This window comes from Ambystoma mexicanum, chromosome 12, assembly GCF_040938575.1.
Source record: "Ambystoma mexicanum isolate Mex_15411 chromosome 12, UKY_AmexF1_1, whole genome shotgun sequence".
Lineage (NCBI taxonomy): Eukaryota > Metazoa > Chordata > Amphibia > Caudata > Ambystomatidae > Ambystoma > Ambystoma mexicanum.
The window spans coordinates 91,985,831-92,002,879 of NC_090936.1; the positions used below are offsets into that span (position 1 = coordinate 91,985,831).

Consider the following 17,049-nt stretch of genomic DNA (forward strand, 5'->3'; position numbering starts at 1 on the left):
ATTTGGCAGGTTTATCGGTGGCGGTGCCACCTGAACCTGATGAGGAGGCTGAGGAGTGGGAGAAAAACCGCGTGCGTTGTTGTCTACGGCGGTTATTCCCCGCAGGAGTATCCACTCTGCGAGATTTGCGGTCGAGGAAGCCCCTAAAACCAGAGGAGGGTTGACTTTGCGACAACTGTCTCTGGGATTTGAAAGGACTTTTGACCAGAACAGACAATGATTTAGCCGTCTGAGTGCTATCCTTGGTCTTGGTGAGCTCTACATCAGTAGTAGAATGAAAAAGCTCCTTACCATCGAATGGAAAGGTCCAACACCTTGTATTGCACTTCCTTAGAAAATTTAGTGGCATGCAGCCACGCCTGCCGTGAGGTATCAACCCCAAGCATCAGGCCCCGAGCCGAGGTGTCTACGTGATGAGCCGCAGCCTCCAGGAGATCCTGGGCCAAGACCCTGGCATCGGAAAGGCCTCCTTTGAAGTCTTCCAACTTCTCGACCGGGATGTGCTCCTCAAACTCCGACAGACCTTTCCACATCCGCATGTTAGCTCCCGCCAATATCAACTCAGCGTTGGCCTGCCTGAGCTGCAAGGCTGAGTTGGCAAAGATTGTCCTCCCTAGGGAGTCCAGGAGCTTGTCCTCCTTTCCCAAGAACTGAGTAGCCGTCGTGGAAGAGGGTGCTGCAGGTCTGGATTGCAACGTAGCCGCAGTCACCACTGTGGAGAAGGGAGGCGGAAAGACGACAGGGCCACCTCTTCCGAAGAATGCAGCCTGTACCTCACGACAATCTTCTTATTGACAAAAAGTCCCGAGTGTGGCTTTTCCCAGACTCTGCAGACCTCGGCCAGAACGTCCTTCTGCAGGAACAGGCCAGTACGCGCCAAGTGTAACAGTTCTAACTCTGTTGAGAGTTTGTGTTATCAATTCCCAAAAAGGATATTTAGAAAAAACACTAACCTGATCGGATGCCAACGTGTTCAGAGCAGCAACAGCAGAAGAGAAGAATCACCCCGGAATCCCTGTTCCCCCTAGTACCGAACATAAAAGAATCAGTGAGGGGAAACACGGACCCCAGGGAAACACTCTGGGGAAGAAAACCCTGGAGATCTTGAATCAGCCTTCTTGTAAGGAAAGACTCCGGAAGTCAGGACTGGTTGTCTCTCAGGATGGCCCTTCTCTATGTGGCGAAGTGGAAAGAGACCTACAGAACGAGAATAACAGGTAAGTATAAGAAAAGCAGAATGAAAGATAAATTGATGAGAAAAGTGCGGAACTAACTTGGGATATGACTGGAGTTAGATCCTTCGAATGGGTCTTCTCGGGCAGTTGAAGGAGTGGTAGTCCAAAGAGGAGGGTAACAACTGACAAAGGGAAAATGGTAAGTGAGGTTCTAAACAAAGAAAAGACCAAATGTAGGAATTGGACTTACTTCCGATAGGTGGACCTTATGACTAGAGCGGAATATCAAATGGAGAGCCCTGCCTGAAGAGACGAGGGGATTTCCTGGACTGAATGAAGGAGAGGAAGTGAGCAGGCCGAGACGAGATACAATTCTATAACAAAAAGGAGTGTCAGTGAGAAAAAGAGAGTTGAATAGCTGTCGATAGAATAGGGCTCGAGGTCCTGAATCTTAGCGAACTTATGGAGCATCACATTCAGCAAAAGCGACGCGTTGAAGCAGAGTTCCGGGGTCCTTAAGAGGGATCAGATGACTGGTCACGTGTTTCTGACGGCAACGTGAAACAACTAGACTGCTGGCATAGGAATCTCTTGCTATATCGGAGTTTCCTCGAATCATAGCTCCACACAGGGACCAATGCCGCCTAAGCTGCCATTGGCGAAAAGGTGTAACACCAAGGGAGACAGGGTGAACGCCCCAGAAAGCATGCCCTCTTGCGGAGCGGGTGCCTCGGGCACCGGAACATCTAAGAAACTCATCATGTCCAGTACCCGGTCATGAAAGGTTCTGATAGAGCAGGGAAGGTCCTCGTTGTCCTGATCGCCTTGAGGGTCATCTGACAGGTCAGGATCCTGCTGAGCCGTGTCAGGCACTGCCTTGTCCACTGGGGACAATGGAGGAACAGGCGGAAGAGCCGGGGGAGGCACCACGGGCAACGGAGGCACGGGCGGAACTACCAGAGGAACGGGTGGAGCCGGAGGCGCAGGTGGACATATCTCCTTGAAAAGCCCTTTGAAATATTCCCTCATGGGGTTGATGCGCATAAGCGCTTGAAATGTACCGAAAAAGGCGTCCTCAGGAGATTGCTTCGGAACCTGAGGAGGCCTCTCATGAGGTGGACAAATCCAGGGACGTAACGGGGAAGGGTGCCACACCGGCCCCTCCACCGACATATCCACATAAATCAAAGGAGCCGCCCCCGCGGGCAACAAAACATTGTGCGGAAGAGGCATCCGGCCGTTCCAATCATAAACCGGCCGGTAAGGATGCACACAAGGGACCTTAGATTCACCCAAGGGACCGTGCCCTACACCAGAGGCCGATGCCATAGTTGTAGGGGTAGCACCTAAAATGGCCCCCGTGGTCGTGGCGAGAACGGGTGCCATTTTGTCCTAATCTGAGGGGAACTGCGGCATGTGAGGAAGTGAGGCAGGGGTCCCCGTTGATGGATCAGGGGTCTTAATCTTAGCCTTAACATAAGGAACCTCGGCTGAGCCGGTACTATGAGGCCTGGAATGTTTTTGTGACATACCAACCGCCAAATTAGCCTTTGAAGGAAGGACCTCGGCACTGCCGGTAAAAGAAGAACTTTGCTTCTTTGCCCCATCAACAGATCTGGTATCACCACAAGAGCGGGAACGGTGAGCAACCGCTTTCACTGACAAAGCCTTGTCCGGCCTCTCAGAACTGTTGGTAGCTTTAGCCTCTGAACGAGGGACCTCAGACCCAGGCCCGGTAACAGCCTTATCTGCACGGGCCTCGAACATCCGCTCGGTAACAACCAGCCCAGCCAAGGCCTCGGGGCGCACCCCGGTCTTGTTTTTGAGGGAAGCCGACAGAGAGGCCTCAGAGCGAGCTCCGGTACCCCACGATTCAGGAGAACTGGGTCTACAAACAGCCCCCACAGGAGGGGCCTCGGAGCGTACTCCGGTGTTCACAAGCCCCTTATGGAGACCCTCAGAGAAAACTCTGGTAGAATTATTAGGCCCAACGGGCACCTCAGGGCCAACCCTGGTGACAGAGCGATCAACGCCCCTCCCGGACCGAGAGGAACCCGGAAAGGTATCCCCCGGCAGGGGTGCTCTGAAAAGTAAAGAACTTACCGGGCGTTTCTTCTTCTCGTCGATGAACACATGAAAATGCGAAGGAGGAGTTCGTCGGAACACCTCCTCCCACCGCTCCAACCGACGTTGACGTGCCCAGACCGAAAAGGGAGTCACAGTAAAAACAGGAGTCCCAACGGTGTTCCGGACCCAAACACTCTAAACAAAGAGGATGGGGATCCGCCCTCGCGAAGCGACGGTGACACGATGAACAATCTGGAAAGTTTAATTTGAAAGACATAGACAGACTAGTAAACGAACGCTAGCGAGAGCCAGAGAGGAAAAAAGGGAAGAAAATCTTCCGAGGATGCAAGTGTGTCCAGCCCCGATCGAGCAGAGAAAATGACTGATGGGCGATGCTAGGTGGCGGAGCCAAGGTGGGCGGGGTTACGGCCGTGTGCCGGGCCCCGCGCAGGAAAGAGAGGAGGGACACATTTCTGAAAAAAAATGTGGATGCTTTTTACAAAGTGCTCTGGTCCCGTCCCACAGGACGGCGAGATGTCCCACAAGTATGGAGGAAAGGGGACGGGACGTAGGAGTATGGACGGTAGCACCGAAGGGTGGAATCCTTGGCTACAGAAAAAAGGGCTGGTTTTAACAGCCGAGTGATCCGAATTGTTGTAGGCAAATTCAGCCACAGGTATTAAGAGTGACCAATCGTCCTGGACCTTGGTGGCGAAACAGCTGAGATATTGTTCCAGAGTTTGGTTCACGCGTTCAGTAGCTCCATTGGTTTGTAGATGATAACCTGACGATAGGGCACGTTGGATTCCTAGTATGCGACATAATTGTTTCCAGAACTGAGATATGTACTGGGGTCCTCTGTCAGATATGATCTTGGAAGGTAGTCTGTGAAGTCTGAATATGTGTTCCAGGAAAATTCTGGCAAGTTCAGAGGAGGACGGTAGTTTATATAAGGGTGTAAAATGAGCCATGTGGGTGAATAAATCAATGGTAACCATGATAGTTGTCTATCCCCTGGAAGGTGGTCGTTCCACAATAAAATCCGTAACAATTAATTCCCAAGGTCTTGTTGGCAGCGCTGGTTGGAGCAGGAGACCTGCCGGTTTCCTGTTGTCATGCTTGTTTTGAGTGCAGACTGCACAGGTTTGGATGTCATGCTGGACATCATCCTTCATCTTCGGCCACCAAAACTGTCTTTGTATTAGACGGAGGGTGTTGGTGATGCCACAGTGTCCTGAATGAAGGGTATCATGACATAGGCTTGTGATCTTTTGTCGTAGTCTCCGAGTGGGGATAACCAGGAAATTGTCCTTGAATAAATATCCACCCTTCAACTTGAGGTTCCATCGATTCTTTCCGTTAAACTCCTTCCAGATTTCAGAGGACTGAGTTTGAATCCGAATTTCTTCTAGGAGACTGATTACTTGGGCAACAAATACTGTGTGGGGAAACATCTTTGGGAAGGATCGGTCTTCAAGAATTTCGTAGTCAGGACGTCGGGATAAGGCGTCTGCTATTATATTGTGTATTCCAGGGACATGATGGATTTGAAACTGGTACTGGGCAAAGAAGAAGGGCCAACGAGCTTGACGACTGTTCCTACATTCCAGGGATTGCAGGACTTGAAGATTCCGATGGTCCGTGCAGACCTGAACAGGATGTTTCGCTCCCAGGTTTAGATGACGCCAGTGTGTGAAGGCTTGACGGATGGCTAGTAGTTCCTTTTCTAAAACAGAATAGTGGGTTTCGCTAGGGGTCAAGGTGCGAGAAAGGTAGGCGATGGGGTGTTCTAGCTTGTCATCAAATTCCTGTTTCAGGACTGCCCCGATGGCGTAGCTAGAGACATCAGTTTCCACTAGGATGGGTCAATCAATGTCAGGTTGGGCCAAGATGGGGGCTTGTGTAAACTCCGACTTTTACCAATGAAACGCCTCATCTTGGACTGCTGTCCAGTGAAAGGGTGTGTCCTTCTTCAACAATGAAATGATCGGGTGTACAATCTCCGAAAAGGAAGGTATGAATTTCCGGTAGAAGTTAGCAAGCCCCAGGAAGGATTGAATTTGTTTCACAGTAGTTGCAACAGGCCAGGATAGAATAGAGTCAACTTTCGAGCGGTCCATTCCAATTCCCTCTGGGTTGAGGATGAATCCGAGATAGTGAACAGCAGACACATGGAAAAGGCATTTCTCGGGTTTAGCCAGGAGCTTATGTTCACGTAGACGTTGTAAAACTGCTTTAACATGTTCTTTGTGCTTCAGATGGTCCTTGGAGTATATCAGTATGTCGTCCAGGTATACTATGACGAAGAGGAACAGCATATCGGAGAACACCCGGTCCGTGAAACGTTGGAAGACCGCTGGGGCAGTGGCAAGTCCAAATTGCATAACCAAGTATTCAAAACGACCGAAGGGTGTTCTAAAGGCTGTTTTCCATTCATCACCTTCCTTTATACGGATCAGATGGTAGGCGCCTCTGAGATCTAATTTCGTGAACACTACAGCTCCTCTTACCGCTTCCAGGATATCCGAGATTAGGGACAATGGGTAGCGGTCCTTGAGGGTGCATTGATTAAGACCACGATAATCTAGGCAAGGCCTAAACTCCTTGGTATCTTTCTTGGGGACAGAAAACAACAAAGCTCCCGCCAGGGATTTGGATGGTCGTATGGTACCATTTTCCAAGTTGGTATCCAGGTATTCTAGGAGTGCTCTTTTCTCAGGTTCTGATAGAATGAACATCCTTCCAAAAGGAATCACTGCGGAGGGTTCAGTATCAATAGCACAGTCTTCAGGTCTGTGAGGGGGAAGGGCTTGAACTATGGCGGTTGAAAACACATCAGTGTAATCCTGATAGGCCCTGGGAACTTGGATGATATTTGAGACAGTGAAAGGACCTTGCTGGATAGTCTGCACATCTATATCTTCAGAGGATCTTGATGAGGAATCTAGAGATAAACAGTGGGATATACAATGTTCTGAACCAAGAAACAAGGATCCTGCTGCCCAGTTGATGTAGGGGTTGTGCTTCTGTAAGCAGGGCACACCCAGTACCATTGGGTAATGGGCAGATCTTATGATGTCGAATTTGATCCTCTCTTGATGGTGGTTTATGGAGAGCAGGATCTCTTTGGTTTGAAGGGTAATGGGTCCTGAAGAGAGAGGTCTTCCATCGATAGCCTCTACAGGTTGCATGATGTCTTGTGTTTCATATGGAATGTTATGGGTGATGACCCAATCATGATCTATGAACATCCCCATGGCCCCACATTCCACTAATGCCAGAATGGGCTAAGACTCTTTCTTGGAAGGCGATAGATAGGCCTGTAGAATAACAAGATTATTTTGTCCAGGAGAGTTCAAGGATGGAATAGATGTGGAGCAAACATCTCTCTCCCGAAGCTGTGCTCCATCTAGGATCGGGAGCTGGCGTTTCCCGAACACCGTGGAGGGGCAATAGGGCACTCTCTCACTAGCTGTTTATCCGAGGCACAATACATGCACAGACCAGTGTGAATCCGTTGCATCCTTTCTTGCGGAGTTATGGGTCCGCGGAAGGCTCCTAGTTGCATGGGTTCTGGGTCTGTGGTTGGGGAAGAAGTAGGCTCAGATCTAGAGGAAGGTTCTGTAGAGGCCTTTTGGTAGGGTATTTTAGTCTTCTTCTTTTCCATCTTTCTTTCCTGGATACGAAAGTCAATTTGTAAGGAAAGATCCACGAGGGCATGGAAGGAACTTGGGCGAGCTACCCTGGCTAGCTCGTCTTTTATCTCTTCATTCAAACCTCTTCGGAAGAGGGTGAAACAGGCCTCAGGGGACCAGTCTGCTTCCTTGGAAAGTTGCTTAAAGCGTGTCACATAGGTAAGCACATCCTGGGATCCTTGTTGGAAGTCCAATAAGCATTCTTGGGCACTGTAAACCTGTTCTGGTCGATCGAACATAGTCTTTAGCGCCTGCACGAAACCATCATAGTCATCCAGGAGGGCATCACCCGAATGAACTAAGGGAGTTGCCCAAGTTAATGCTTTCCCGGAGAGATGAGAAATCATAAAGCCCACCTTAGCCCTGGGGGTGGAGAAGTAGTAGGGCTTAAAGGTGAAGTGCACTAAACATGAATCGAGGAAGCCACAAAGGGTCTTTGCAGAGCCATCATATTTATCCACCACTCCGCCCAACAACACACTTTCCTTGGTTGCAGAGTCACGTGACAGGACCAGTTGTTTCAATGCCGCATTTGCGGCTTTAAGATTTTGAACTTCTGTTGTTAACTCCTGCATGCCGCGCATGAGGTCTTGAACTGCAGCCTCCATTTCCGTAACTGTATCAGTTTGTTGGCATCTCAATCTGTCACAGGTTTCCCCCCTTCTCACCTGTCTGTATTGTTTGTTCGTGATCTTCGAAGATGTCTTCTTCCGCACTGTTCGGGTTTTGTACAACCCTGTGCGTGGATCCTCGGGTTCCAGCGTGCGGTTCGTGACCCGACTCCAGGAAGTGTTCAGATGTCCGGGAAAAAAGTCCAGGAAATGGCGAGGAGCGCGCTCGGAGATACGAATGCGCTGACAATCCAGGAAATACAAGGTGAGGAAAAAGGGGAAGGATGAAAGAAGAGGAGGGAACCAGGAATCAGAAGGAATCGCTGTACGAATTCCGGCCGCACACGTCTGACTACTGCAAGCGGTAGCGTTGAGCGCGCAGGGCTGCGGGGGCGTGTCTGATTTGTAGAACTTAGAGCGTACGACGCAGAGACTGGCAAACAGCGTTCCGCGTTCAGCGGCTATGTTGGGAGTACTGCTGAGTTCAGTCCCCTACGGGTCAGGGACCACGAAGTCCTGAAGGGACATGTACGGTGGTTCATGACATACCAGACCGATATATAAAATGTATTATGGAGAAGTATGATATCTGTTTGTATGAGTGAGTATGTTCTGATGGAGTAGATTGAGTGGAGTACGAGTGATCATGGATATCTGTACAGATGTGTACAATCTGGTTTTTAATGCCCATGTTGGCATAGTACCACAATAATAATTGTTATATATGAAACTAAATTGATATTTTAGTGAAAAGGAGTGAACTGTTTCTTACCATCCTCTTGCTCCCGGTCCATTGTTTTGTGTATATCCATTGTTAACCTGGAGGACCGTGAGCATACCGGGTACACTTTATTTTGTGAGGATTAACAGAGTGACAGAGGTAGCAGCATTGGAATGTAGGGAGAAGAGGGTAAAAGCGTGAGCGTGAGGGAGGGACGACAACTAAACATTTGGGAAGCTAAGTGTGAAAAAAGGTAAAATTGGCAGATGTCCTTGACATAAGTTTAATTGGGGAGACCAGTGGCACCCACTCCATAACAGACATTGGGGTGTAGCCCCTCCAATTACGCACTGGCTGCCACTTATTCTTTGTGTCAGTGAGAGGACCAACCCTCGGGCTACACTGCAGGGGATCATGCTGGGTGAGGGGGGAGAAAGTACTCCATAGTGGGAAAGCTCTAAGAGGAGCATTGACAATCATATAAGGACTGGAGTGGAGACCCCGCTCTCTGCCCACAATTAACTCCTACCTGATGCCCATCAAGGCAGTTTTAGTCTGTTTTTGGCGGCACCCCTACTGTTAATCACCTAGGAAGGATTGAGATACTGGGTGCATAGAATGAGTGATTTATAGATTTTATTAGCGCCCATTTCACCACAAGACTTAAAGTGCATCACATTGCAAAGCAATGAGTTCAGTTATTTATATTAGTTAAACTTAAGGAAAAGCAAACAAAAGAAAAGACAATATTTTTAGTACTTGGATTGAATAAAAACGAAAAAGGAATAAAATGAAGGCGTATGCCATTCAATAACAAGGGCATATCTACTAGAATCCTTACACAGACCTTGGCCAATCTTCAAAGGGAAATTGTGAATCCTTATACGGATGTTGGCCAATCTTCCAAGGGGAATCGTGAATCCTTACACAGACATTGGTCAATCTTCCAAGGGGAATCGTGAATCCTTACACAGACGTTGGCCAATCTTCCAAGGGGAATCGTGAATTGTTATACAGATGTTGGCCAATCTTCCAAGGGGAATCGTGAATCCTTACACAGACTTTGGTCAATCTTCCAAGGGGAATCGTGAATCCTTACACAGACGTTGGCCAATCTTCCAAGAGGAACCGTGAATCCTTACACAAACGAAGCCCAATATTCCAAGGGGAATTGTGAATCCTTTCACGAACCTTGGCCAATCTCAAAGGGAAATCATGAATCCTTAAACAGATGTTGGCCAATCTTCCAAGGGGAATCGTGAATCCTTACACAGATGTTGGCCAATCTTCAAAGGGAAATCGTGAATCCTCACACAGATGTTGGCCAATCGTCCAAGGGGAATCGTGAATACTTACACAGACGTTGGCCAATCTTCCAAGCGGAATCATGAATCCTTACACAGACATTGGCCAATCTCCCAAGGGGAACTGTGAATCCTTACACAGACGTGGCCAGTCTTTCAATGGAATTGAGCAAATTTGTGAATCGAAGAACACCTGGGAGGCCTCTGGAGCACAAGGGTGCAGAATATTCTTTTTTCATGGTCCTGTCCCAGAGGTTTGTCTAGGAACTAGCCTTGACCATGCCTGCCTGGCAGAGGGCAGGTGTCTCTTATGAGTATATCAAGAACAGAGTGCACCTTTGTTGTGTCAGTGTCGCATGCAAGATCCCAGATCAGCCTGGGTTTTTTCCCTGCCTTGGATCTGTGCGAGTCAAGCGGAATTAGCGTTATCCAGAACAAACATCATCTTAGATGCTTCTTTCTGAGCTCCTTACTCTGCCATAGAAAATGCAGAAGATTCCTTTACTAGAGTTCACAATGGCAAAGCCAGTGCACTTCGATCATTGCGTTATCCTGGCTCTTTGGATTGTTCATTGGTTTTAGGGTCCTCTCAGCTGAGGGCCTATTCTACCATGAAGCAACACCATGGCTTTGTTTTTGAGGGTGTCCCTCTTTTCGGGATCCATGTGGTGCTGAGAGTGCACTTCCAGTTTTGGACTGATGATCATGACGATGCTGGTGTAGTTGTCTTACTGTGTACCACCCCGTGCTTCTGGCATAAGGTAATTCACGCTAGTTTTAAATTGACCCTCCAGGGCTGTCCAACTATGTGTCTCGCAGGCCGGAATCCTGAAGTATTTTCAGGATATCCCTCATTCAATATTTATGATGAAAAATGTGCATACATTTATAATCATTGTATGCAAATTTATCTCATTAATATTAATGAAGGATATCCCGAAAAAGCGACATGGGTCCTCGAGGCCTGGAGTTGGACAACCCAGATTTGCTATTTTCACATGGTGCCATGGGATCAGGATATTTAGTTTAAGATGCTGCCACGTGTATCTCTGGGTTTTTGGCCATCTCATCGGGTACAACGTCAGTGTTAAGGACCCCACGCTTTCTCTTTGGGCCGTGCTTTGTAGGATTCATTTCTTCGGGGAGGTGCCAATTTATGGGGTGTGTATTTTTCTGCATTGCCAGTGGCTCTCCCCCCATCTCTTGAGCTTGCTTGGCACTGGCAAGGCTCTGCTGGCAGCTCATTGCTTCAGCAGAGGATGGTGAAATGCTTGGTCCTCATTCTGGACTGATTGGCCATCATGTGGCTCTCTGAGATTAAAAGCATTCTCATTGGAAGCCGCTCCATCAGAACCTTCCCGCTTGATTTAACCCTTGTAGTAGTCTCTCGCCTCCTAACACCAGCAGGGATTCATAGCCTTGTAGGGGCTGTCCCCATCATTTTCAGGATCCATCTTCTCTTTTCTTGTTGGGCACCTCTTTTGGGGAGACTACCCATGTTTATTGAAGCCGGCATGAGCCTGCTCGCCAGCAGTACCGCCATTGGACTGTTCATCAAAGCTACTATGTTTTCAGCATTCACACTCCTCAAGTTCCTCTCTTCTCTACGTCTTCCAAACTATTCCCTCGTTCCCCGCTCGATGATGTCCAGTTGGTCAACGTTTACCTTGTTTCCACATCTCTTTCCTCAACTGTTTCCTTGGCACGGTTTTTCCTGGTGGGGTTGTTGGTGGCTGTGGCTCGCATTACTGCTTTTGCTTGCTGTCTGAATGTCTCTGGTGACCACTGACCAGAGATCATGCCAGTGGAGCGAGGCCACAAAGGCCGGGGAGTAGACATTGGTGGGGAAGTCAATGGGGCGTTTTCTTTCCAGTTGGGCCTTTGGCCACTTCGTTCTCTCAGCCTTATGGCATTGGAGATCATGGGGAGCATTTTCGCAGGGCGGCCGGCACCTGATAGAATCGCATGGAACCAGGAACGGGGAACCTGTAAAGGAAATGCAAATGAATGCAGGCTTCCTAAACCAAGTGAAGGAGGTGCAGTGTTAGGGGCAGCTACTGCAGGAATACTGCAAGGGTGCAATGCCCCATCAGGGGCACAGCCGCAAAGCGGGTAGGATAGACCAGCAACGCTGGAAGAAACTGGCAGGACGCTTAATGCAATGTATGGCATATGCAGGCAGGGATCACGCAGGTTGCCTTAAGCACATGTATACAGACAGGGAGAGCGGAATAAGAAGCCTCTTATGCAGGGCAGGGTAGAGCTGTAGATTATAGCTGAATACATGGACCTAATACGGCATGCCTCAGGCGCCATGCCCCCAGGCTGGAGATGCTGAGGTCTAATTGCCATGACGTGCATGCCGTAGACCAGCACTCCTAGATCTCCAGCCCTTTGCGCCACTTCACCACCTGGCCGTGTCTTCAAAGAAACTGCCGCAGAGCTAGTCCTCCATGCCTTCAGAGGGCAGGTGAGCGGCGCACCACCAGTGGAAGAGGCACTTGCCTGCTCACTCCCCACCTCTTCTGCATGAAGGAACTACCCATGTGTGCGGACAGGCTGATTATGCTTCAAAGCTGTTATCATGGTGTCTGGTGAGAAATCCGAGAGTGTGACTCCAACAGGCTGTGATGTACCGGAGGTGCTACTGTGTGGGGGAATGAATGGCTGCACTAACATAACATCATCACTATTGGTTAAGAAAGGATAGCTCAGAGGCGTGCTCGCCTTGGAAGCAAAACGATGCAGAGCAACCCAGGTTCGATCCCCAGGTCCGTGCTTAGAAGCCTCTGGATATTAAGCGTGTTATAAAAAACCAATTCCAATAAAACACAAATAGCTGTCTATTCTTAGGGATATTACTTTTAAATCCTATTTTTACAAACAGATGTTTCAGAAGAGCTACTTAAGGACCACTTCCAGAATGCACAATTAGATCCACTCCTTTCTCAAGTAAATAGAGGAAAACAGAAAATGAAACCAGCACTGGCAAAGCCAGCAGCTTTGGCTTGTGTGTAGGCATGGGATAAGCATGCTTTAGGCACTGCCATAATGGTATTACATGGTCATAAATTGGCAACAGCTAGCAAATTGTATTAGTACCTGGGCATACTATGTCAGTGCCCATCTAATGCCTATGCAAGAGACTAGAGAGTTGGCTTTGTTAATGCTTGCTTTTATCAGGAATTTAGTGGCAGGAACAAATGCAAGGACTCACATATTGTTTATAAATGAAGTGACAGAAGACACGCTTGGTAAAGACATCTGTTAAGACAGGTTAAACCGTTAAACTAGGTTAAGACACTAGGAGCTGATTTACAGCTGCAAATAAACCATTACCTTTCAGAATACTGTTAAGAAATAACAATGTCATTCAGTTAAAAGTGTACAGCTAGGTTAAAGTGATCCCATGGGTGGGGGAAGGGGGTGACTTGGGTGCGGAGCACAGGTATTAGTTAGGATTGGCTATAGAGACTATTATGGCCATGGGTGGTCTATGGGTGGCAAACAGCGCCCACAGTCCATGTGTGCCCCTGCTCAGATTCCATCTTGCTCCTATAGTCCTTTGCTATGCCAATATGTTTGGCTTGTAGGCAGCACTTGCAGCATCAGCTAATAGCTCACATTAAAAATGAAGATGTACATTTCTTAGTGATGGCTTGACCATTACTTAGTTCTACACATGATTCTCTCCTCGCCTCCTTTTTATGTTATGTTATTGGGCATTTGTATAGCGACTTTCAACATTGGTCTCAACGCGCTGTAGGTTGAGCGCCCTTGGGGACTGGAGTCCAGGTCAGTGGAGACAGTCAGAGCAGTAAATAGTGAATGTGTGCACTCTGTGTGTGCGTGCAGCTAGGCCGACTGTTTCGCGGTGGATAGCTGCATTCTAATGCTGGCAGTAGTGTGCAGGGTATGTGAGACCAGTAGTATGCGTGCAGCTAGACCGACTGTTTCGTGGTGGATAGCTGCATTCTAATGCTGGCAGTAGTGTGCAGGGTATGTGAGACCAGTAGTATGCGTGCAGCTAGACCGACTGTTTCGTGGTGGATAGCTGCATTCTAATGCTGGCAGTAGTGTGCAGGGTATGTGAGACCAGTAGTATGCGTGCAGCTAAATCGACTGTTTCGTGGTGGATAGCTGCATTCTAATGCTGGCAGTAGTGTGCAGGGTATGTGAGACCAGTAGTATGCGTGCAGCCAGACCGACTGTTTCGTGGAGGATAGCTGCATTCTAATGCTGGCAGTAGTGTGCAGGGTATGTGAGACCAGTAGTATGCGTGCAGCTAGACCGACTGTTTTGTGGTGGATAGCTGCATTCTAATGCTGGCAGTAGAGTGCAGGGTATGTGAGACCAGTAGTATGCGTGCAGCTAGACCGAATGCTTCGTGGTGGATAGCTGCATTCTAATGCTGGCAGTAGAGTGCAGGGTATGTGAGACCAGTAGTATGCGTGCAGCTAGGCCGAATGCTTCGTGGTGGATAGCTGCATTCTAATGCTGGCAGTAGAGTGCAAGGTATGTGAGACCAGTAGCATGCGTGCAGCTAGACCGACTGTTTCGCGGTGGATAGCTGCATTCCAATGCTGGCAGTAGAGTGCAGGGTATGTGAGACCAGTAGTATGCATGCAGCTAGACCGAATGCTTTGTGGTGGATAGCTGCACTCTAATGCTGGCAGTAGAGTGCAGGGTATGTGAGACCAGTAGTATGCGTGCAGCTAAACCGACTGTTTCGTGGTGGATAGCTGCATTCTAATGCTGGCAGTAGAGTGCAGGGTATGTGAGACCAGTAGTATGTGTGCAGCTAGACTGAATGCTTTGTGGTGGATAGCTGCATTCTAATGCTGGCAGTAGAGTGCAGGGTATGTGAGACCAGTAGTATGTGTGCAGCTAGACCGACTGTTTCTGATGTTGGAAGTAGAGTGCAGGATACATGAGACAGGTAGTAAATGCGATCCGCCACGAAATACAATGGCCTCCATACCATTTTTCTGTTATTATAAATCCATTTGAAATCGTTCCTATTGGGATTGATGGAATTGTTGTTTTTAGGAGTATGCAAATCCTCTGCGCCTTACCGTAACACGAGTCGGTGACAGAGCAGGAGGCGGCAAAGTCCATTTGTAAGAAAGACTCCTCGTTCACCACAATGTCAGTGGTCACAACGTAGCGGGTGCTAGCTTTCTCGATGAAGACCAGCGCCTCCCCCGTGGAGCCACACACTGGCATCTTGGTCCCACCGGGATGGAGCAGCCACTTCCTGTTATCCAGCGTGGTGAAATCGTCCTCGAGGACAGTATTACCCGAAATGTTTCCGCCAATCAGAATCTAAAACAAAATACGAGGATCCATTATTCACAGCCACGAATCACAGAAAATTGGCTTTTTAATACATGCCCATAAAGTTGACATGGAAACAATTTCAGAAATCAATGATCAGGTTGATTTGCATTTGATAAGTCAATTAAGGGGGTGAGTTAGATATCCCCTAATCTTTGATCCATGAAGATAAAGACGGCATTGCATACCCAATTTTCTATTCCTATTGCATTTCCCATTTCATGGCTATGCAAGACCAATTCCAGTTATTGATGCCAAGCATGAGCACTTTTAAATGTGACTTGGCGTCTTTCTAAATGAACAATAGAACGTTACTGGCTATGCACAGATGTCTTAGGTCAGCACCTGTAAAAGTCTCAGGCAACGTTTACACACCGTACAGAGGGCCTCATTAGGAGTATGCCAGTAATTCTGCCATTATTCTGTGGAATTACCACCAAACCCACTCGCTGTTACTACCACTAAGTCCAACAGATGTACACGTAAGGCGGGGTAGACCCACGCTTTTGGGGTCCATAGGACATCGAGGGGATTTGTGTACGTTTAGTGTGAGTTGTAATTCTGGCATGGTAAATCCACCGCTTTTTGCAGGAGAAGAAGATTTACCTCCAGCTGGTGGTAAATCCTTCACTTCACCTCATTTCTTGGAGTTTGCTGGTGCTGTACAGTTTGCAATAATTATGTTACCAACCTACAGGCTCATTACAAGTTGCCCAGTCTGGAAATAAGGTGCCGGTAACAACGTACACCAGCACCTTTCCAGACCGGCCAGCTCCAAGACTTCCGGTGGGGGCTCTGATCTACCAACAGGCCTGACCTTCCAGTAGGTCAGGCCCCTACCGGCAGATAAATGCCTGAATCCCTGGCACCGTTACTAATGGTGAATCAGGCAACCCCATCCCATGGAGTCTTATGGGACTCCATGGGATGGGCAGTTACCAGTGTCTCCACTGCCCGTAATATCTTGGTGATATCAGGCGGAAATGGTAAGGTAGTTTCCCGGTTTCCCACCAGAATTACCGGCAGAGTACGGGGGAACTCATAATGAGCTCCATAGTGTCAGTGATAGAATTACCACCAAAATGTTTAAGCACCACAGGTAATAGTTAAAGGCAGACATCTTAACCACTGACTCACAAAGGATCTAGCACACAGACAGCCTGAGTGGTTTGTTGAGAGGGCAGAGTAGCATTGCTCACCTGATCGATAACCCAGGGACTGTAGAAGTGCCCATTCTCTGAGGGCTGCCACCAGCGTAGACGCGTAGCGCTGGAACGGGCCTTCAAGGGGATCTCGAGGGCGATATACCTGCCAACGTTGCTGGAGTTGCTGAACAGGAACTCCTGGAGGAGGCTCCAGGAGAGGCCACCGTTGAGTGAATACTGCAAAAGCACAGGCTGACTTCTGGGGTCCGGTGCAGCCTTGCCACAGCCCAAGCGCATGAAGAACTGCACAAATCTAGTGCAAAAAACAAATATTGTAAAATATCAGTGCACAAGGCTTTCTTGGTTGACGAGCAGGCAGGTTTACTTCAAATTACTTTCACACATTAAAAGATGGGATGCTTGATTGTATGATCATCGAAGTATCACCTCCTCACTTATCCCAAAGCACTGACGCCAGGGATGTGCACGAGAGAAGGTCCCAAAATGGCTGCACATGCAACGGCAGCCATTTTGACTGAGCCTCGAGAGAACACCTACCCACTGTGGCTGCTCGTATGGTTTCCCAAAGCACGCCAGTACATCACAATGAATGCACTGAAACCATGTGTTTAACTGTTGAGCATCTGGCAGATGTTTCCCTTTCCTGTCTTACGGCATCTTTGTCTGCTCACCATCTCATTCCCTTCGCTCCTCTTGTGCACTCAACCCCATGCCCCCATTTCACCTCTCGCTTCCGTTCTTTCTCCCTAGTCGCCCTTCTTCATTGAAAGCTGCTGCCCATTAAACCCAGCACGACTTGGGATATCTTCAAAGCTCGGCTTAAGCTGTACTTACCTACCAAAGGGGGCGTTCTCCCTGGCTTATCCCCCATCACCCCTACCTTATCACACATCTCCCTCCAGTGCTGTGTAGAAATGGAACAATGTCAATTTGTGTATTTGTACAGTATTCCTCTTTCGATTTAACCTTTTGC

At 48.4% G+C, this 17,049-nt stretch overlaps 1 protein-coding gene across 2 annotated transcripts in view; it reads right to left on the minus strand.

Annotated features, from left to right (window-relative positions):
• RELN (reelin) overlaps positions 1 to 17,049 on the minus strand; it is a 2,335,047-nt gene that overhangs the window by 194,146 nt on the left and 2,123,852 nt on the right. For both annotated transcript variants that reach the window (XM_069628072.1, XM_069628071.1), the window contains exons 44-45: positions 16,110 to 16,368; positions 14,649 to 14,898 (exon numbers count right to left, since the gene is read on the minus strand). In XM_069628072.1, the coding sequence (XP_069484173.1) occupies positions 14,649 to 14,898; positions 16,110 to 16,368 (509 nt within the window). The remainder of the gene's footprint in view (positions 1 to 14,648; positions 14,899 to 16,109; positions 16,369 to 17,049) is intronic.